The 21,607-nt window shown below is 47.7% G+C and overlaps 1 protein-coding gene and 1 long non-coding RNA gene across 5 annotated transcripts in view; one reads left to right on the top strand and one right to left on the bottom strand.

Annotated features, from left to right (window-relative positions):
* Window positions 1-18,923, top strand: part of LOC144178613 (uncharacterized) — a 29,681-nt gene extending 10,758 nt beyond the window's left edge. Inside the window, exons 2-7 of one of the 4 annotated variants that reach the window (XM_077706612.1) lie at window positions 9,813-9,878; window positions 10,142-10,274; window positions 12,001-12,112; window positions 15,612-15,746; window positions 18,056-18,166; window positions 18,848-18,923. In XM_077706612.1, the coding sequence (XP_077562738.1) occupies window positions 10,174-10,274; window positions 12,001-12,112; window positions 15,612-15,746; window positions 18,056-18,106 (399 nt within the window). In that variant the 5' untranslated portion in view covers window positions 9,813-9,878; window positions 10,142-10,173 and the 3' untranslated portion in view covers window positions 18,107-18,166; window positions 18,848-18,923. Of the gene's footprint in view, window positions 1-9,800; window positions 9,879-10,141; window positions 10,275-12,000; window positions 12,113-15,611; window positions 15,747-18,055; window positions 18,167-18,821 lie in introns of all 4 variants that reach the window. The other 3 variants (XM_077706609.1, XM_077706601.1, XM_077706621.1) reach the window with 3 other exon arrangements.
* Window positions 1,344-4,456, bottom strand: LOC144178638 (uncharacterized). Its single transcript, XR_013324037.1, has 2 exons — window positions 4,353-4,456; window positions 1,344-1,489 (listed from the first exon to the last, which is right to left on the bottom strand). It is a non-coding gene; the product is annotated as an uncharacterized LOC144178638 (long non-coding RNA).
* Window positions 18,924-21,607: the final 2,684 nt, after the last annotated feature.

Below are 21,607 nucleotides of genomic sequence, written 5' to 3'. Positions count from 1 at the left end.
TGCAGAATAAATGTCTTTCCATTTCTGACCATTTTGGTGTTGCCGTGTCACTTCCTCAGCAAGTGTGACAGGTCATGCGAGGCAACAAAATGAGCCATAATGAAGTAAGGGATACAACAGGAGTTGCAAGTTATTTGTTTTCATCACGTTACTATTAGTAGACTACCTATAACAAAGCTACCTTTCAGTTCTTATGAGGTTTCACTGTAAATGCCACAAAAAAGTAAATCCCTGTTAGTCCATGAAGAAAAAATGAATGTTTGGTTCATTGGAATGACTGCCTCATTAGTATGACACTGGCACACATTATGGGACGCAGTGCAACTGGCTGAGGCCAGCAAGTGCAAGCTGTTAGGTAGGGCTTATGAGCTTGAAAAACAAGTTTTTTTTTTTTTCATTTTATAATAGTAAGAATCGGGTGAACAATGGAACTTGAAAAAATTATGTAAACTAAACAAAAGTACCACTGTGCACTGTTGTGCTGTGCACACTATGCTTGTTGGAGCTGCTTAGAGTCACTAAATAAGAGCTGCTCAGCAGTATGGCGCTTTGGAGTTTTCTCAGAACACTGGCCGATTGGCGTAAGCGACATCGTCTTGCATGACCCTATTTCTTGAGCATACCCTATATTTCACGAAACGATTACTACATGCTGTAACAAAGACAAGCCAGAAATACAAGCCAGGTGCACATACGCTCAAAAACAAAGTGAGTATGCACAGTGGGCCTGAGTTAAGGCCTGAGTGGTATTCATGCGCCATCTAGAGGACCAGCGGTAAACGAAGAAATGAAATTATAAGGCATTTATTTTGCCACAGGGCATAGATGAGGGAGTAGGAGTTGATGATGACGAAAGTTAATTGAACATGAAAATGTTCACTTCGCAGAAGTCCAAGAGAGACTGATGATGAGGCCCATGTATCCATGTAGTGTATGCAGTTGCATCGCCTACGCGGAGGCCTGTCACCGCAAGATGTTGCATCCTTGTCGGATGCAAGGCAAGGTTTCCCCATCTGCTGCAGCCCTAGTTAACGTGCTCAACATTCATTTCAAATGCCTGCCCTGGATACATCATCGCTGACATCACAAGAGACATATTTAGCGAGAGGATTGAAACTTTGGCTTAAATTGTGTAATCTCTTAATGAATAAAGCATTATTCGCTGCTTGGCAAGCAGTCGGGGCTCTATAAGACACCCAATGTTGTGAGTGAAACTGGTATTTTGTCCTAATGGCCCCTTTAACGTGAATAAAAGGTTTGCTCTACAACAGGATTTGTAGCAACTGCGAAACTTAGCAAAGAACTGTAATGTTGTGGCACAGCAGATAAGACGAACCATGGTGGAAGGTTATGAGCGATCTATTTACATCATTTACAAAATGGCCATGAGAGTCAGTGCTGGCTTCGCCCCCACGCAGCTTCTCCCTCGTAATTGTCATCAATGGTCAGCCATGGGAATTGTCCACCATGCCCCGTGACAGAATGGCACCTGGAAAAATCAAGGAATGGTCAGGGTTACTCATTAAAGGCCAACGGTACTCGCATTTCAGCTCGGCCAGATTTATCAATTTGTAATAAGTACCACCCAACGCCGCCTGTATAAACATTGCTTGACACGTCGCGTGCTTTTCAATAGGAAGGGTAGGGACGCTTAGTTCAGCCACTCATCTGCTATGTGGTGCCCGCCGGCGGACATTTCTCCTTACGTCACTGCTCTGGAGTCGCAAACGCTGCACCCACTTTTATGACGCTTGCCTGTTGGGTTTCAAGAGCCGTTTTGGTCACATCTTAGGCGCGTCGGGGTGATAGTTCTGGGGCGTGCTGGGGATCTTGTTCAACATGTTGCTTGCTTTATACTTGCTGCATTTTTCCAAAGATAACTGACGGAGGAGGAACTGAAATATATGTGTAAGAACATATTAATTGTCAGGTAGATAAATAGTGAACAGAAAAACTATATTTTAGGAAGGTGCAGCCATTATTTTACTGATGTTTTTTTCTCTCTGGACGATTTAGGGAGGAAAAAATTGCCTGCACATTTTTCATTCAGGCGCTCGCTTCCACCATTACTTTCGAAAAATATCACGTGCTTGTAAAGTTTAGAAGATTACAGAAAAAAAAGGATAAGCAGCTGAGGGTTCCGCCACGCCGTCTGGACGCCTCTACAGTACAGTCCTCAATTTTAAAAGTGCATACCGATGCAGAGTGCGAACAGCGGGGAGAAAACAAGACCGAAATGCGGAGGGGACAGAGGGGGGTATGCCCCACTCAGAAAATTTCGGGGCCCGTGATTCAAGTAGATAAGAGCGCAAAGCTGGCACCAGCCTGCGGCAGCACAAGTGATTTTGCTCCGAGGCAAAGGCGGTTTTATCAGGGACAGACCAAGACAGACAGGCATGGTGAAAAACAAGGCGTAGGAGCGCCACCTGGGGAACCCTAAACAAACTTTAAATATTTTGCATAGTTTCCGAGAAGCAGTGCTGGCGGGCAGACATGAAAGCACAAAGGAAGGCTACGGAGCGGGGAAGGGTAGGAGAGAGCAAAAGGAGAGTGGCTGTTTGGCCATTTTTTCGCTCACGTGTTAGGCAATAATCATACAGGCGGCGTTGGTACCACCAAATCAGCTGGGACACTAGTGGTGGCCCCGCGAAACGCTTCGTTAATCAGTCGGAAGAAAGCTCCGCGTCAGACCACGCTACACCTGCCAGCGCATCACAAACAGCCATGATGTGCCTGTTATGCTCCAGCCGACGGGGGCTTCTTTCTCCAGCCAGCCACGCAACTGGAGAACCAGTCGAGCTCTGCTGTGATCACTTCACCTATTTGCTGCCCCATGAGCACGCAGAACTTGCGCGCTGGACAGCCGCAACATCACTCCAATGGCTGCGCTCTTCTCGATTTTGGTTTCAAAATCGACGATTTTTGCTGACCGCTTGCGGCTTCCACGCAAGTATTTCAGCTGTTGTATTTTCAACTAGCTTTCTTTTTCAGAAGACCATACAGGAATATCGTTTTCAAGAGGTTGAAATTTTAGTGCAGTTGGCCTTTAAGAAAAAATTATTTTGGTGAGGGTAGTTTGCAAATATTAACACTGCATAATTAGTGTTTACTCTATTGCTAAGTTCCAAGCACATTTGCAGCATTGTTGAAAACAGTTATTAAAATAAGGGGAAGGGGAAACGGAAAAAGAAGAAGTTGGTGGTTATTCGTCCCATAGGTGGTAGGCTGCGTGCATTCACAGCTGTACTGCCCTGGGAGATCATCAACTCACTGTCTGAGCAAGTTGCTGTGCAGCAAGCCCTTCCACTGCTTTGAGGAGGGGGAGAGAGGGAGTTTGTGGGAGAGCCATGCCAGGTGGGGTGTAGTGTGAGGGGGTATTGAGGTAGTAACAGCAATTGTTGTGTTAGATGAAATCCTGTGAAGTTTGCGCAAAGGTGGTGATAGTGAGCGTGGGTTTAACGATCGTTTTAGATGCACCCATCTGCCATGGAAAAAGAGTGGGGGGTGGGGGGGAGAGAGGTGGGAGGCCCGGCAGAGGTAAACATTCTTAACTTTGAGAAAAGGTACAGGATGGGACAGTCTTGGAGCAGGGTGTAAATGCCTTGAATGCAAGGTCACAGAGCACGTGCCACATTATTCCAATGAAGAGATGCATGGGCAGGGACAATGACAGTCTAGGGCCACTGAAAGGAAATGGTCGCTGTGAAAGTCCCAAGGAAAAGCACCCGCATGCTGCCTCCAAGTTTGTGAGTACGCTAATACAGGAGGAAGAGCCAATGCAATGGCTGCTGATTCGGCTGGGTTTCGAAGATGGTAAGGAATCCAGCAATAGGAAGAGTTACACCACTGGCATGGATGGCTTTTCCACATTACACCAGAGCTGTGCAGAACAGCCCTGAATATGTGGGTAAGTTTCAAAAAAAAAAAAAAAAAAAGCAGTAATTGTGAATTGTTTTTTTGATCACGCACGCCAGGCACAGAAGTGCCGTCTTTCTTCCGTTACCCCTCCTGGCTACCTGGCTCCCCCGATGCCTCGCTCTGCGGAAGTATTCGTCAACAAAGCTAGGGCCAACGCAGCTCTCACACCCCACATCACTAGAAAATGGATTTACCCAACGGGATCTCCACCTGTCCCCAGTGCCGGATGACCGTATTCGCCACCCTTGACCAACACCACAACGAATGTGATGCATTGTGCGGAAGAAGCAGGACATGGAGTATTATTGGGGCTCTTCGATTGAATGTGAAACCTCGCGACAACAGTCTCGGGACGGGACAGCAAAGAAGGAAGCGTAGAGGTATTAAAAGCATTGAATCGTAACAAACGGGTCGTATGTATTCACCACACTCACCATGTCGCATCGCTGGCGATCCGTTGGTTAACCGGCCGCTGCTGAAAAACGACGACCGCACCTACGCTACAACACAGCCGCCATCACGCCGATTCGCGCGAGAGACAAAAAAAAAAAGAAAAAGAAAAAAAAAGTACACTTGAGGGCGCAGAGATCACGACCGAGCAGTGGTCTGGTAGCGAGAGTAGACTACGTTGTTTTTATTGTGTTTTATTGTGGAATGTCGCAGCGGCGAAGCTCTCGTGGCGCTGACATGATACAATTCTCATGGTTGCCAGATCAATTGTATTCAGCCTTCTAAAAACTTCTGCCGTAATTATTTAACTAAAACAAAGAACTGAAGCAAAATAGTTACAAATAATTGCCTCAGTAATTAAAACTAGCTTCATAAAAATGTTTAGTGTAATTAAGCTCTAATTAGTGGAGAAAGAGTAAGTTCGTACTTCAGTTTTGGTTTCGATTTTTTTAAGTGTGCTAGGAGGTGGCGAGGCCCTGGCGCCTGACTTGCGCAGTGTGTGTGTGCAGTCTCCGGCTCAGATCTGCGTGCGTGCAAAACGTATACCAGTTATACAACTCGGATGCACGCGCTGAGCAACTGCCTCCCCGGGCGCTTGCGAAGCCGTCATTCGTTTCTTCACGTTAAGCACCTTATCTATTGGCCCTGAACTGACGCCAGAACAGCGATTCCGATTTGACCTTGACTACCGCAAGTTCACTACAGGCTACGGAGTGGCAGCCAGCGATGGTTCCCGTTCGAAGAGAAATAAAAAGAGCTTTTATAATCGCTCGGTTCCAGTTGTTTTATTAATGGAACTTCTTACAGCCCTTCGTGCTTCGAACTTTCGCGCAATCGCTCGTGAAGGTAGAACGAAAAAATAGGTAACAAAATGCGGTTTCTTTTTTAATCAGTCACAATAAATCAACAAGTCAGTGTTGTCTTCTCACGCGCTATGTGCGGTAAATTACTGCCCATTCAATACTCGCATTCAGTCCCGCAAGCTTTCCCTTTGAAGTGGTGTAAAGCAGCTAGAACTTGACGAATACAGACAGAAAGGAAAACGGGACACGCCGCGGACTGTATTCCGCATACTCCCTTGGCATGCATTCTTCCAGTCTGTTGGCCTGCGATCGACCGCGCTCTTTCGATCCTGTGCTTCGCCGCGACTCACCGGCAATACCAGCGTTGGCCCATGCGATGTTTTTTTTTTGTGTGTGTGTAAATAAAGGTTTTACATTGAGCTAAAGCGACAGTTCACTTCACGTTGTTTGAAAAGCATTGAGCGACTCGCAAAATGTCACAGAATGGCAAAAAAAGCGGCACAGCGCAAACATGCACGGAGATCATACGGAGATTCATTTTTCTGTGCGCCCAGTACGGATCAGCAGACTCCTTGGCGTCCTCGCGCATGCGATCAGTCGCATTCGAGCTTGCGCGCAAGTGTTGTTTGAGCGTTGCCACATCTTGCTCAAATAGTCTCAGTACATATGAGTCACACGTACGCTAAACCGAAAACACGTCGGTTACCTACCCACAGGAGATAAACTACGCAATGCTGTTGATGCTGTCGACGCCGCCTACACAAAATCCGCCTGGCCAGCGGTCCGCCATGTTACAATTAATCCCGGCATGCTTTGCTAGCCGGACGCGGAAATGCCACAGTAGCACGTTGCCAGATTACAACCCATCGCTTTCGCCGTTTTTAGTAAGCAAAAACTCAGCTGGAAACCTTCAAATCGTTGTATCATGTCTGCCACCGTGTGTCGTACGGTTCCAATGCATTGGCTCAGCGGCGCGCTTTCCCTCTAGAGTATATTATCTCTATGACTGAGCGAGCCTATTCAAAATGGCGGCATGCCTATTCAAAATGGCGGCCTGTACAAGTTTGCTGGCTTGGTGCCGCTATGTTCAGAGCGGTGTCGTTTCAGTGCCGCCTTGTTTTTTTTAACCTAAAGTGTGCTGGCGGCCGAGGGCTTCGTCGAACCTCTAGGCAAGGCAGCAACTCGGCAGTGCCGGCACTGATAACAGAAATGTCCGCGTTGGTGGGTCTTGAGCCAAGCCTGGGGTAACTCTCGGAAAGCTTGACCGAAAGGCTTGGCTTTTAGCTGCCTATTCGGGAGCATCGAATAATTCGAAAATATCGAATACCTGCATTCGGATCGAAGCGAATAACGAATAGAGAGCTATTCGATCGAATATTCGACAATAGGCACCGGTCACTGCTCAGAGGGCGCGACGAATAAAGTACACCCAGCGCCGCCCCGCGGAAGCTTGAGCTAACCCCGGGTCGGTGAGAGCCAGACGGCCGGCGCGCGTTCATAGATTCGGCACCTCTGGGTTGTTTGTTTTTGCGATTCTGCGATTGTTTTTGAAAGGTGTCTCGTGCTTGAAAACTGTTCTGGCAAATAGTTTCCCCATGTCTCAAGTGCTTCTGTGCGATTTCCGGACAATTACGGGGCTGAGCTACTACTGTCGGCCTCGCGTGCGCGAGAAGTTAGAGATTGTACATTCCCGCGCGCGTGTGCGCCGTGAAAGAAATTGATAGAACAGACATCGTTTCGAAGTCCCACTCTCAGCAAGTGTCAACCGTCTCCGAAGCATCGGATAATTATCGCGCCGAGAATGCTTGCGCCGAGAGGCGAAAACGAAAGCAGACACCGGCGGCCTGCCGAGGGGACCGGGCTCGGATCACGAAGCACTCGAAACCTCCATCGCCGCAGCGACCGCGGCCGGATGTTTACACCACCGAGCGTGTATGGTGCGAGCTTTTGACTCTCGCGTGGTGCGTGTGTGTGCTGTTCGCCCAAGGAAGTCTCCCCACGCCCGAGCAGCGCGCCAGACGTCTTCTTTGAGTGCTCCTCCGTCTATATATGTAATCCGTTTTTTTCAGTTAATTAAACATCTTTTTAAATTCTCAAACCCATAGGCGTGCGCAGAGTTCTCGATTAGGGGGGGGCAAAGTCTTAGCGCTGCGCCCCCCCCCTCCACCCCCTTACATCAACTCCCGACCTCTTCCCACTGAAGGCCTAGCGGTCCGAACGCAGTGCAAAGAGGGATGCTCGTAAAATTTTTATATAAATGCGATGAAATTGCAACACACAAAATACTTCTGAGCAGAAATTTTTACTTTCATGTGTTACATCGGCAAGGTATGGGGCAAAATTGGGCGCCCCCCTTCAGATGATTAGGGGGGGCGGCGGCCCCCCCTGCCCCCCCCTGTGCGCACGCCTATGCTCAAACCCCAGTGTTTTCCCACTCAATATGAGCCACGATCAAGCTGACACAAGGGAAGGTTATTTACAGCGCCAATTCAGGTCAGTAGCCAGCGTATACCACGGCGCTCCACGACAGAAGCGTGTCTGTGTTATTGTTTCCTCTGTTCGCCCAACCACACTACAGTTACTTTTTCGGTTGCCCTTCTTTCGCTGGGTTGGTGTTGTCACTGATTAAAAACGGATTCCAAACTATAGCTTATGACAAAGTAAGCGCAGTTCACACAGTTGGAAATCTGCTGTGGAGCTGCGGTTGTCTTTACGAAGATTTCGTTAGGTTCGGCTTGTATCTTGTGTGTAATGTTAGAGTCGTATAAGCGGCTAATTGTGATACAGTTTGTTCAGGCCGTTCAGAATTCTCCAAAAAAAGTATTTCCTCCTCCTCCCCATCCTCTGCTTAAAAAATAGCAACCTCAACTTTCAGTGTACGCAAAACGCATTAAAGAAGTCAGCGCGAGTGAATGCAACCTTGCCTTTGATAGCTTTCCACGCTCTCGCTTGGAATGCGTGGTCGAACTCTGTACACTTCGGGAAACAAAGTAGGGCAGTAAGTGCATGGGATGCGTACTGACCGTCTTGACATTGCTTTTGGCATCACCCGCGAAGTGCTGTGAACATATTCTTGTGCCGCCTTTTGGCATCCATTCGGTGCTGTGAATGTCGCTAAAAAAAGGTTACTGCTGATAAAACAATAGTGGGGGAAGCCGTAATACCTTGTGTTATGCAAATACTACGACGGCATGCGATTCATCGCAGCGCGCGATGTGTATGGAACACTGAAAGCAAACATTTTAGTTTTACGGCCCTTCGTGTCTACGCTGCGCATAAACAGTCATCGCACTCATAATACTCCTTCCACTGACAAAAAATGTCATGGCTTTCTTACTGCTAAAATCCATTTCTTGCGACGCTGCCCGAGAAACTTGTACAGATCGATGGCAGACTGCCTTCCGCGATTGTGGCAGTACTTCACGCAGCAGTAGCGGCGTGGCCATTAATTCTTTCCTGCAGCATTTTGATCCTTTCGGACACTGCAACTTGCAATTATAACTATGTTTCTTAAAAAAACTTCCGCCACACAACGTCGAACCGCACGCAGCGCGCGTGTTTTTACGTGCGCTGAACGGCCGGTCGCGACATCCACCGACCCGGAGTTGCTAAGCGGCGGCGAGAGATGGCGCTGCAGTCGCGCGCAAACTTCACTGTCCGGTGCCTATACCGAATATTCGCCCATCCCTAGTATTAAGAAATTGCTTGGCAACCATTGCGTAGCTGATTTTTCGGCCAGGGCAATCTAAAGACGCTGTTGCACGTTTTTTCAAGATTTGTCCTTCACCGCGCACAGAAAAACCTTCTTGTTTGGGCTTCACACTCTCAAGATTAGAACATTGGATGCTGTTCTTTCATTCAATGATGATAGCAATGCACATGCCGGCATTTGAAAATCACTCAGATCAAACACTGGGTGCAACACCACCATCAAGTGGCTGAAAGAGGTTGACCACAAGTGAAAATACTTTCCGAACAAAGCTGTAAGATGGTGCACAAAATAGGCAAGGAAGGACAGACGACAGGCTGTCAAGCAAAAAAATGACTTCGACTGTGATTAGGAAGCTGGTGCTTACTGGGTAAATAACTAAAGTGGTGTTTGCGGCAAAAAAGTATTGTTTCACCTCTTTTCTTACTTTAAACTTTATTATCTCAAAGCAATGTTTTTTTTTTGCATAGTTACTATTATTTCCTATGTCTTCCAGGGTAACCACCTGATTTTTTTTCCTGTCATATGCATGCAGTGGTTTTCTTGTTACACAATTTTTAATATGCAAATAAAGCTAGAATTTTGGTACTGGCGGAAAAAAATCATTAAAAAATGGAATTTTAGTCTGATTTTAATAGCTCTGGTTCAGTCAAAGGAGCCTAAAATTTTAAAGAAAATGGTACCTAAAAATGGTCAAAAACACATGGTAAGTATAGGGGTTACCCTATGCCCTTAAATATGGGCTCAAAGAAGGGCATACCACATTTAGAATAGCCTGGTATAAACATATACAAATAGTTGGGACTAAATATGGCCAGGTAACAAATCGAGCGTGGTGTGGCAACGTCTGTGAATGCGGCAGCGGCTAGAAGTCTGCGTTCTGTGGATGTCTGTGGGTATGAACGTGGCCTAGCACGCAGCACGGGTTCCAGGTCTTCCACCGATGGACTAACGTTTCCCTGGGAGATCTGTGCTGCTCCACGACCTGTCTCATCGAAGTGAGTTGCCTCTTCCCAGCTGGCCTTTTGTGGGCTCCTGCAGGGGTGGAAACGCTGCGCCATTGAGCGCTAAACTTGTTTTCCTGTGCCGAAGAGCCGTCTGTTGTGCCAAACTCGTTTATTAGCACCGTCCTGCTCCGCAGAGCCCAAATTTTTTTTTGTGTGCGTGTTTGTGAGAGAGGCAAAAGCTTATGAGTAATGCAACACCTGTCTTAAACTGGTTCCCCTGTCCCCTCCCTCTCTTTGTTTTTTGTGAACTGCAGGGCGGTAATGGAACCGATTGTGAAGGAACCGGATGATGGGCCCCGCACGGGGCACCTTGAGTATTCAGGGTGACGGTATTGGCGACACCGCGGACCCCGAGCCCCCTCGCTCACGCTGTGACCAACCGTGGCGGTGAGTCGAAAGGTGGAGGGACAGAGGCCTCTAACGGTGGCCGTCGGAGCCTTGGTTAAGCTCCGTCCGATGGGCTCCCTGTCCGTTTACCAGGCAGAGAGCTCCAGGACCTCTCTAGTTATCAGGGTAAGGCTAGAGAAGGAAGCAGTTCCCTGCTCTATATGCCTGGAGTTTTGCGATCGCTGCGCCACCTGACGGCATGGGCGTTGAGTGGCTGATAGTGTCCCTTGCAGTGTTTCCGTTCTCTTTCGCTTCTCTTTGCCTTTCCACACCATCAACAACTTGTTATGATGATAACTTGGGACTCTCAACAACGGTGGTGCAAAATAAAAAAAAAAGGGGCTGTTAGTGCATGTTTTGTGCGCGTTTGTAGGTTGCTATCAATTTGATCACAAATAATTGTTCTCTTTTTTGCTCTTTCTTTAACTCTAAGATGAAATCTTTCTCAATAACGAAACGGAACCAGTGGCGACACCAAAACATGGCGAGCCAGCACGGAAGCTTAACTAGGGGTGTGCGAATGCTGAATAGTAACTTTTAAATCGAATATCGAATCAAATTTGGAAAAAAAGCCAAATATCGAATCGAGTATAGAATACCAATTGTTTTTTACAGGCCTCGATTTTGCATAGGTTTTTGCGCAAAAGCAGACGCTACTTCACATGTTTGGGAGACATGGCTTTTTGTTTTTTTCTCCCCCAACTTGGAGAACGCACTTTCCGGCGTGCATCGGCGGTACTTCAGGACGGCGCAGGCGCAATACACATTAAAAAAAAAAAAAAAAGACGGACTTGCACTGAAGTTGCTGTTCTGCAATCGTAGGCAATGACTATACAGTGCCTCGTAATTCGGAAGCGAGCACAACCACAATCATGGACCACTATGAGGCACTTGGGAAGCACATGGGCAGCGGGAATGAAGCGGAATAATACCTAGCAGAAGGAAAACTTGCACTACAGTCGCCGTGGACAAGCCTGCGCTATCCGCTGTGGTCTAAAAAACGAGCAAGCACGCAGTAACCATACCCCAACTGTATCAGAAACAGCCAGAACTGCTTTTGATTTTGAATTAACGGAAGCGCTGTCAGAACGGTGGCAGTCTTTTTGGAAGCTGCCCTAACATGTAAACATCCGGTTGCAGAATTCAAAATGGCTGCCAGATTCGACAGCGACGGCTAGAAAAATAGTTATTATTGAAGCAATCGCAGATTACTCCCTACAGCAGGCTAACATATACAGCGTCTCTAAGGCTCGCTCGTTGAGAGCGCAATTTGAATGAAACTTGCCAAGCAAACGGTGTAGCAGCAGTGCGTTAGCGTGCGCCGACGTCTCTTGCTTCGGAAACTCGACTTAACTATTCGATAAATTGAATAGTACATATTCGACTATTTGCGGACGTACTATTTGATTGGTATTCGAATTTTCAAGTATTCACACAGCCCCACTTTCTTCCAACTGCCTTTGAGAATTGTCATGTAGATTGCGGAACTCTTTCCACTTCGAATGGAATTTGAAATTTTGAAGGCCATGCGACTCAAACGTCCTTTCAAACGCTCTGTAGCACAGGTATTAGAAAGACTCTTCTGGCGTTTATTTGTGAACGGCCCAATTTCTTGGTTGAGCAAGCAGGCTGAGGCACGTGAGCAAGAAAGGCCATTCATGCACACTGTGCCATGGGTTTAGTATTCCTTTTTCTCACTTGATGCACACATGTTTGTGCATTGCAGAGCATCAGCGGCCACCTGGCCCTTGCGGAGTCGCGCCAACCGTGGTTCCGCGGCCAGTGGCGTTCAACTGCTCGCTCGGCTCGTCCAGCGGAGCCCGTGGCAGCCTGCCCCGGTAAGTAGAGCCCGCAGTAACCTCTACCGTTTGATCCATTTATGTGCGGTGGTATTATAACCTGTGCGACACGAGCGTTTCGAACGCATTTAAGTGGAATGTCAATTGACTCAAATGACACCTTTGAGCTGCTACACGGCGTTTTTCAAATGCCTTTGTTTGGAATGCCATTCGAGTCAAAGGAGCACCACCAACGACCTTTGAGGTTCTCGAAGGCATTTGAAATGCGAACGCTCATACTCTTGGGAGCAGTTTCTGCGTGCCGTAACTACAGAAACAATTATTTGCGAGTAAAAATTGATGTTTAAAGTGAACGATATTGTTTTTCACTTGTTTTTGTTCTCTATCAGTCGCTGAAATGCAGAGACTAGTCGACTAATGATTTTGACTGTGGCGTGGCTGCGGTGACCCTCTAACAGTAGTTAAACATGCGAAAAGGGCGATGGCGTGATAGCGGCCAACTACGAGCGCACCCACTGACAACTTGATAAATAAATATCTTGATAAACATCTTCAGCTATCTGCTCGAAACCACGTTTGGCATGGTGCTGTTGCATATGTGCCAACTCTCCGGAATTTCGACCACATCTCCCGATTGCTTGAATGCGATCTCTAACCTCCCGAAAAGTGGTTGCTTAGTCAGGCGGGTACTTCAGTCTTCCCTGCTGCGACATCTGCGGTGCTGGTGAAGAGCACTCGCCATGTACTTTTTGTTCCTTGTAACCACACCGTAGAGTCTCGCTAAGTATATTCTGGGCACTGTAGTATGGCGCGCACCGTGCATCTGGGAAGTGCCGGAATGTTGGTTGTAGCTTGCAAAGGCTGGCCCCAAAGGGTGCTCGCCACTGTACTTAAAGAAGGCGAAGGAAAAGGCGTCGCAACGTTTGTGTCTGCCTGTCTCGTGATGCAAGAACAAAGCAGCTCAAAATAAACACCCTTAACCCTTTAAAGGAGCCATGAAGAGAAAACACAAGTTTGGTTCATTCGAAAGATTGCCTCGTTAGAACCATACTGACACCACTTTTAACACAAACTTTGCTCAAATAAGCTACATAATTAGGAAAAAAGGGAATGACCATGCGACCCACCAGCTCATTTCCCGCAACAGAACCTATGATGTCACACGAGAATGCTCTGCGATTGGCGGAGGCCGGCAAAAGCAAACGCAAGTTAGGCATGGCTTACCAGCTTGCATAGTGAGCTATATGCCCGTTAAACATACTGCACATTCCTTTTATGACACTAAGAACGGTGGAGTAAACGGTTGAAGTTCCGAACGAACACGCAAGCGTGTATGCCAATGCGTACGAAACTACCGCCAGCCGAACTCGACATCTCGCCGTCGCCACCGTCGCGCAGACGAATTTTCGGGTTCGAGGCTCTTCGGGGCCAACGAACCGTCCCAGCACGCACAGCCGCGACCTTGCTTGGTATCGTAATCCCTTCACAGGAGGTTGGCCGTCATATCGCCAACGAGCAAAGGTAAAAATAGAAACAAGGGGAGTAAGGAACAGCAAGCAGCGACGAGATAGTGACAGTCGTCGCAGTTTCGGAATGGTGTTGGCTTGCTGCTATTGTTAGGAGCTCGTTTCCAGTTTACAACCACTGAAAACTTCAGTTTGTTCGAGTACTTTACAATGAAATTTCGTTGCTACGTTTTGAAATGCCCATGTAGTACGGGCAAATCGTCGAGGGAGTGCGACATCCCCGCCGGTGAGGAGATCTCCTTTCATGTGCTGCCCAACGACGAACCTTGGCGAAGCAAGTGGCTACGTTTTGTGAACTTTGCAAACGGAGGAGAAAGGGAGCTAAAGGGAGTACGAGTGTGCTCGCTTCATTTCCGAGGAAGTGATTACGGCAGGGACCCTTACGTTAGCTCACTCCTGGGACATGCTGGCGCTCGTCGCTGACTTCGTCAAATCGCCGTCAAAGCGCTCTGACCTTGGGGGAAAAAAATGCCGTATACACCGCGCATTGACGCTCGTATCTTTCTGGTCGATGCAGAGAGCTCGCGCGAACGGCTTTCCATACACGACACCGGCCAACTGGCATAAGCGATACTGCTACTAAAATTGAACTATTATTAACCGTAATAAAAATACGGCACATACGTACCAGTCTGTATTCGTCCGTCACGACGGGGCTGACGAGGCAGCGGTGCCGACGGCTGGGCGTTCGTCGGTTGTGGCTATCGCGGAATGGTCGCTTTCCGGTCCATCCGCGTATCCCACAACTCCTGCCGCTCGTGCACTTAGAAGCATTGAGCGTTCAAGTGGTGTGAGGTTGTTAAATGCAAGCCCGAGCTTCTCGGCGAGAGTTTTGTTCTCCGGATCAGGCGATTCCATGACTAGGGATGCGGGTGCACTAGGTTTTACTAGTATTTTTAAAATGGCCGCCGTCTCGGTTTCGGCACGAGTTCCGGTTCCTGTTTGATTCCCGCGTGTGGGTGCTATATGGAGTCGACATACTAAGTATCTGTTTCATGGACCGGCTCGTATGACGCCATTGTTCACGTCACGAAATGTGCAACTTAGCGGGAGATTTAAAATTTTGGCTTAAATTGCCTTATTTCTCAGTGAATAAAGCATCATTTGCTTCCGGGAAAGTGCTTAGGGTACTATGATACGCCTTATCTTTCGAATAAAACAAACTTGTTTTCTCTTCATGGCTCCTTTAAGGTTAAGGGTGTTTATTATACAATAATTGGAACACTTAAAAAATTTTTCCTAAGCGAACCGCCGCTCTGTTCGCGCTCAAACTTGCCACGAAGGTCGCAATTTGTGGTCTATTTTGTTTGATACCAGGAGCAACAATGGTACTTACCTGTGTATTCTGAAAATAAATAAAAACGATTTTCGCCTATGGGAAATCGGCGGCTGATTTGGACGTGCGGGCCAGCGCAAGTTGATGTTGGATTGACGGAACCACCTGCAGAGTGAAACGCATGTTTGAAATTCACGTACGGAGCCAAATGGTGCAGCAGACGATCAGAAAATGCGCCTAGAAATGAGCTAACAGACGATCAGAAAACCCGGTTTTTGGGCTCGCACGTCCAAATCGCCGCCATTTTCCCATAGGCGAAAATCGTTTTTATTTATTTTCAGGATAAGCAGGTAAGCACCGTTGTTGTTCCCGGTGTCAAACAAAATAGACCACAAAATGCGACCTTCGTGTGAAGTTTCAGTGCGAACAGAGCGGCGGTTCGTTCAGTAAAAATTTTTAGTGTACCAATTACCATCACAACACACTTTATATAACAAAAGCAGGTCCTCGTCTCCATGCCCGCAGTCGTGGGCAGAGCAGTTGAGGATTATTCCACGGCAAATGCGCTAGTCCGGCACGTACAACCAGAGCCCGTGCACAGTTGGTGTGAGCTTAGTTGGTGATGCGGTGCACAAAACTAACAAACGGTCGGAAGCATTGATGCAATACCAGTGACGTCTGCATTAGTCCTTTATCTGCCGCTGCTTACCTTCTGGTACTACTCTGGTGGACGCAGCCAGGCGCAGCAGTGCGGTCCCCATCGAGCCGCAACTCGCCCAGCCACAGCGGTGGCCACCCACGCCCGCCGGCCTGGCCCCCCGCTGCCATCCTCGAGCGGCCCCCGGCTGATGGCAGCTCCCCACAGCCCAAGGTCGGCCTCCGTTTTCCTCTAACCCCTGTGTGCACGCCCGTGTTTTCGGCAGCCTGTGTCAAGGATGACTGCTGCATTGGCCGGGAATGTGCATGGCGAGGCGCCTATGACACAAAGCACGGCAGGTGCAGCACCAAGGAGGAGGAGGAACGGGAGGCTACGGGTCGAGCAGCTCGCCACCTGAGAGTGGGTCGGCCCCCAGTGTTTTTATAGCTCTCCATCCTGGGGGGCATTTTGCCCTCCCCATGGTGCTTCTGAAACTGTTCCATCTTGTTCACCATGACTTCAACACTGCGTCCAGTGTGGTAGGGTCGAGGAATCTGCAATAGACATGCTGCCATGCTGGTTGGGCCGTATGGTTGTGTGCTTTTGGGGAAGTTGGCAGTGGCTCCGTAAGAGCAAAACGGCTCAGGTTTCTTTACTGGGCACAGCAAAGAAGGGACTGGCCGGCCCAGTGCCAAGATTCCAGGCTTGAAGGGCTGCGAGAGCTTGCGTACGTTTATGAACCTGCATGCACCGGGATGGGAGGATGGTGTTTCATCACCGATGAGGGCAGGGCGTGGCAGTGCCTCAGGTGCACACTCCACTGTCACCTGCGTGAGTGTGAAAATGAATTCGATGAAAAATGCTCTACCCCGAACGGTCTTGTACTCCTCTTATGTTGACGACATTCAAATTAGTTTAAAGTCCTGTAATTCATCTATATGTGAACGCCAGATCCAATTGAGTGTCAACAGACTGGTTACATGGGCTGAGAAAAATGGGTTTACATTTAATGCTGATAAATGCGCCGCTGTGGTACTTTCCAGTCAACGTGGCATCCATCCCCTTCCCTGCATCATGCTACAAGGTCAGCCTGTACCTGTGAAAAATGAGCACAAGTTTCTCGGTATTTTACGTGACCACAAACTCACATTCATTCCGCATATCAAATTGCCAAAAATGCAATGCCTGAAAACGGTGAGCATTTTGAAGGTGCTTTCCCATTAGTCATGGGGAACGGACACAAAGTGTCTGCTAGCACTTTTAAATAGGCTTGTAAGGTCAAGGATAGACTATGGATGTATTGTATACCAGTCTTCAAGCAAAACAGCACTGAAAATGTTGGACCCAGTACACAACTTGGGGCGTCGCTTGGCCACAGGTGCATATCGAATGAGCCCCATTCCATCCCTTTGTGTTGAATCCAATCAGTGTGGGGCTAGAGTACCAGCGATCACTTCTCTAAATAACACTAGTATTCAACTTTTTGAAAGATGACCTTCCATAGCACCTGCCTTTCCTTTGGCAGTGTCACGCCTTGTAAAGGACTTCCAAATTCCTCTTTCTGGTGGTCACTGCACGTCTATTCATGAGTTGGTTGCTTTGTGGGACATTTGCCCAATTCTGTTAGTGTGACATGTTTTTCAGAGAAATACAAAACAAAAATGTACCAGACTTCGTTATTGCTCAGCACTTTCTGTCACTCAGGGACAAATGCAAGGCAGCTGAATTCTACACGGATTTCTCGAAGACTTGTGCAGGTGTGTCTTGTGCTGCAAATGGCCCCCTATTCAAACAGTCATATACACAGACTGTCTGAGTGTTGTTTCAGAGGTTTCATCTCTGAAGGCTAGTAAAAACTCGACTTCTAATGCTGTACTAAGAGCCCTGTACTCGGCTTATAGTCTCAAGCTTGTTGTCACAGCTGGGTTCTGGGCCACTGTGGCATTGCAGGAAATGAAGCCACTAGTCTAAGGGCTGCAGAAGCTGCCCTTTGTGACACCATAGACGTGAACACATTTGCATGTGGCAGTGGATACGTTATACGTTATAAGCGGTCTACACTGTACACAACTCATCAAGACTGCCAATTTTCATCTAGCAGGCACTAAAAATTTTAAAAATTGTCTAAAGGCCCAGCTCCCCCCACAGGCCGTCAGTGGAAAGCAGTCGCTGGTGCATATTTTCGGGTTCGCATCTCATTTGTCCGTGACTTTACCATTGTGCCCGGGTGACGGGGAGCTCTGTGCAAGAATGTCACAGTATCCTCTCTCCAATGCTGATTCGTGCATGCCTTCTTACTGCTGTTAAAATGTTTGGCTCGCTCCCCCCTCTTCATGCGAATGTCCTCCCCACTGCCCTCGTGTCCCTGTTCCCTGTCCGCAGTGGCACTAGTAGTGCTCTTCTGGCGTGTGTTTGCGGACGGCTCGATTTCGTGGTTGAGCGAGCCTCCTGAGGCACGTGGGCAAGAAAGGCCGTTCATGCACACTGTGCCGAGTTTCGTGTTCCTTTTTCTCACTTGATGCACTGATGTCTTTGCATTGCAGAGCATAGGCGACCAGCTGGCCTCTGCAAAGTCGCGCCAACCGTGGTTCTGAGGCCAGTGGCGCCGAAACCTCACTCGGCTCGTCCGGCGGTGCCCGTGGCAGCCTGCCCTGGTAAGTAGAGCCTGCAGTAACCTCTACCGTTTTGATCCATTTGTGTGGAGTGGTGTTATACCTGTGCGACACGAGCATTTCGAAGGCATTTGAGTAGAATGTCAATTGACTCGAATTACATCTTTGAGCTGCTACACGACGTTGTTCCAATGCCCATGTTTGGAATGCCATTTGAGTCATAGGAGCACCCCGAACTACCTTTTAGGTTCTCAAGGGCCATTGCAACGTGAACGTTTGTACTCTCAGGAGCAGTTTCTGCATGCCGTAACTACGATATTCACGAGTAAAAATTGATGTTTAAAGCGAACAATCTTTACAATTTTTTACTCGTTTTTGTTCTCTATCCCTCCCTGTACTTTTACAAGTACCTTTGTACTCTCAACAGCAGCGGTGTGAAAAAAGGGGAAAAAAAAAGGGCTGTTAGTGTGCATGTGTTTTGCGGGCTTGTAGGTTGTAGTCAATTTGATCACTAATCATTTTTTTGCTTCGAATGAAATGTCCTTTCAAACGTTTGTGTAGCACAGGTATTAGAAAGGCTCTTCTGTCGTTTATTTGTGAACGGCTTGATTTCTTGGTTGAGTGTGCGGCCTGAGGCGCATGAGCAAGAAATGCCGTTCATGCACACTGTGCTGAGTTTCGTGTTCCTTTTTCTCAGTTGATGCACACGTTTGTGCATTGCAGGGCATCGGCGGCCACCTGGCCTTTGCGGAGTCGCGCCAACCGTGGTTCCGCGGCCAGTGGGAGTCTGGCCATTAGGGTAAGCTCGTAAAGGGTCGGAGGAGGGCTGTTTGTGTTTTTCCCTCATTCGAACATTTCAATTTTTTAACATTGTTTTGTATGTGTGTGTGTGTCGGTGCATGCGTGAATGAGAGAGAGAGAGAACAGCTGATGGGTAATGCAACACCTGTCTCAAATTGGTTTCCCCGTCCCCTCTCTTGTTTGTGAACTGCAGGGCGGTACTAAGGTCCTCAAATAGGTGTGCGTCAGCCCGAATCCTACAGCATAGATGCATCTCTGACAAGCTGGTAGCAGTTAGGATTTCGAGAGGAGTGCATGGGAGTGCAAAATTAAACGGCAAAATCATCCAGCGCTCTGTCTAACGCATGATTTTTCTAGCGTAGGTGGCAGCGTGTAAACCTCAACTGCAGCATTCAGTTGTGAAACTGAGGGCAGGTTTTTGGCACCTTCCTGTCGCTCGTGCTTCAGCCACGCAGGAATTGTTTTTTTTTTTTTTTTTTTTTTTTTGAAAAACCATTAAGCAATTAGCCAGCAACCATTGAAATTCTTGTAAAGCAATGCTTTTCCACGACAAGCAATAACCTTCTGCTATTATGCGTATTTATTCTGCAAACGATTCCCGATGACTGTAGTAAGCGTATTTGTGTGAAATTAAACGTTTCCACCTTAGTTAACTCATTCCTGACGGCGCCATAGGCCATCGGACACAGAGTTTCGATGATTTCAAACGTCCCGCGAAAGCTAAAAACGGCGCCTGGCGGACAACTAACGCCAGCTGGCGTATTTATTGACAACTCATTTTTCGATCCTATTATGTTTTGTTGATATTTCGTGTGCAGAGACCGCGCCAAAAGTGAAATTTGAACCCGCGGTAGTGGGGAGTTGTGTGAAAACGGCGTCCGCTGTACTTGGGCTGTACAGTTAAACCTCGATATAACGAAGTCGTACTTGGGGCCGCAAATTTCGTTAAATCGAGAATTTCGTAAAATCGAGGTTTCGATTTTACAGTTCATTTAACCAGTTATTGGGGTTTTAACACTTTGGCCCTCGCCAGGCAACAACTGCTATGTAGTTCCCTCTCCAATTAAAGCGAAATTTGTACTAAAACTGGCCGCGAAAATTGTGTGAATTAAGAGTTTCAACACTTGGGCAATGGAATTCGGATAGCCGACGGTAGTTCATGTGTCATCGTAAAACCGGTGCTTTTTCCGCAACGCCTCATTAAAGATGATAGCAGACTAGGTTTCCACTTTTTCTTTTTTCATTTCGGTCACTACTAAATGCCGCTGTTAGTCAATTGAACCCGCGTCCATGTCCCGTGAACTTCACCCCGCCGAGGTGCTTGTTCGAAGTTACGCCTCTTTTCGTCCATTCAGTGGTAGGCTTAGGCGCGGCGGGCCAATAGCGGAAGGCTGCTATGAAACTTTCGAAAGACTTTTTTCATGTACAAGGGCTCCGCAGTATGGGCGCGTGATTCAACCACAACACTCGAGATAAAACCATGATTGCGAGTTGAGCGGAGTACACGCGGACCGCTTCACTGTGTGGAGCAGCGCTTACGTGATCCGGAAAGCGGAAAGCTTACATTAAAAATCTTCCGGCCAAATTCGATTAAGCAATTACTTTTATGCCCACTGAGCCCTTACGAAACTGTTTTCTCCGCACCGCAGCTGTCTAATGAACGCTGGTGAAACGAAGATGACCACGTTCAAAGAGAGCAATTTATTGCCACCAGCACTCGATGTTCAAGCCGTAGTGAAGAAGTCCGTAAGCAGTGCTTGGCGTTTCTTGACCAGGGCGGGCTTTACGTGACGCTCGTATGCTGACAGCGCTAACAAGGTCTTAAACATTCGTGTGCACCTGCGTGCCTCCGCAGAACATCGATGGAATCCATCACACTTCGGTGGCTGTCAGTTTCACCGAGCTTCCTCAGGCTCTTGTTCGGAACACTTTTCTTTCTCTTGGAGTGCTCATGCTGCTTACAAGACTCACCTAACGATGCACGAACAAAATATTAATTTGGTTATCAGCGAGCACAACCTAGCGCAGCAGCACCGTGAGCAATGACGCGTAGAAAAAAAAAAAAAGCTTGAAGTAGGCTTCGGTAGCCTAAGCATAGAGGGCGCTGGCGTAGGCAACGATGGAGACGTCAAAATAGTGGGTGCACTATTAAACCGTCTATGACCGCTAGCGGTTTGTGCAGCTTCGTTCTTCGCTTTTAATTGTTGTTAACCGTAGATTTCACCGCTTTTCTTTCATTTTAGCCTTCAAGAGTCAATTTGAGTACTGAATTTTTTCAATGTAGGGCCTGAGAGGCAAAATAAAACGTGCCTCGACCGGAATTTCGTTCTTCCTTTCTTGCCGTGACTTCGTTAAATCGAAAGCGCCGCACAAAATTACTTCGTAAAATCGAGACAAAAATACATGCATTTAGCAAAATTTTGTTAGAAAACTTGAAAAAATTCGTTATATCGCGAATTTCGTTAAATCGAGGTTCGTTATATCGAGGTTCAACTGTATTTATAAACAAAACGGGCTTCCTATCTGACGACTGCGGCTTTACACATTGATGTGTAGGGTCTGGACAACGTACGGTGGGGATATTTTGCCGAATGCGCCGCGTCATATCGCGTTATCACCTTCATGATAGCCTGGCACTCGTGTCAGATTACCGCTACAGAGCGATGCGGGACTATTCTCAAG

This window comes from Haemaphysalis longicornis, unplaced genomic scaffold (genome assembly GCF_048455015.1).
Source record: "Haemaphysalis longicornis isolate Haplotype H1 unplaced genomic scaffold, Haemaphysalis longicornis Haplotype H1 scaffold_1, whole genome shotgun sequence".
NCBI lineage: Eukaryota > Metazoa > Arthropoda > Arachnida > Ixodida > Ixodidae > Haemaphysalis > Haemaphysalis longicornis.
This window is presented reverse-complemented; position numbering and strand designations above follow the sequence as displayed.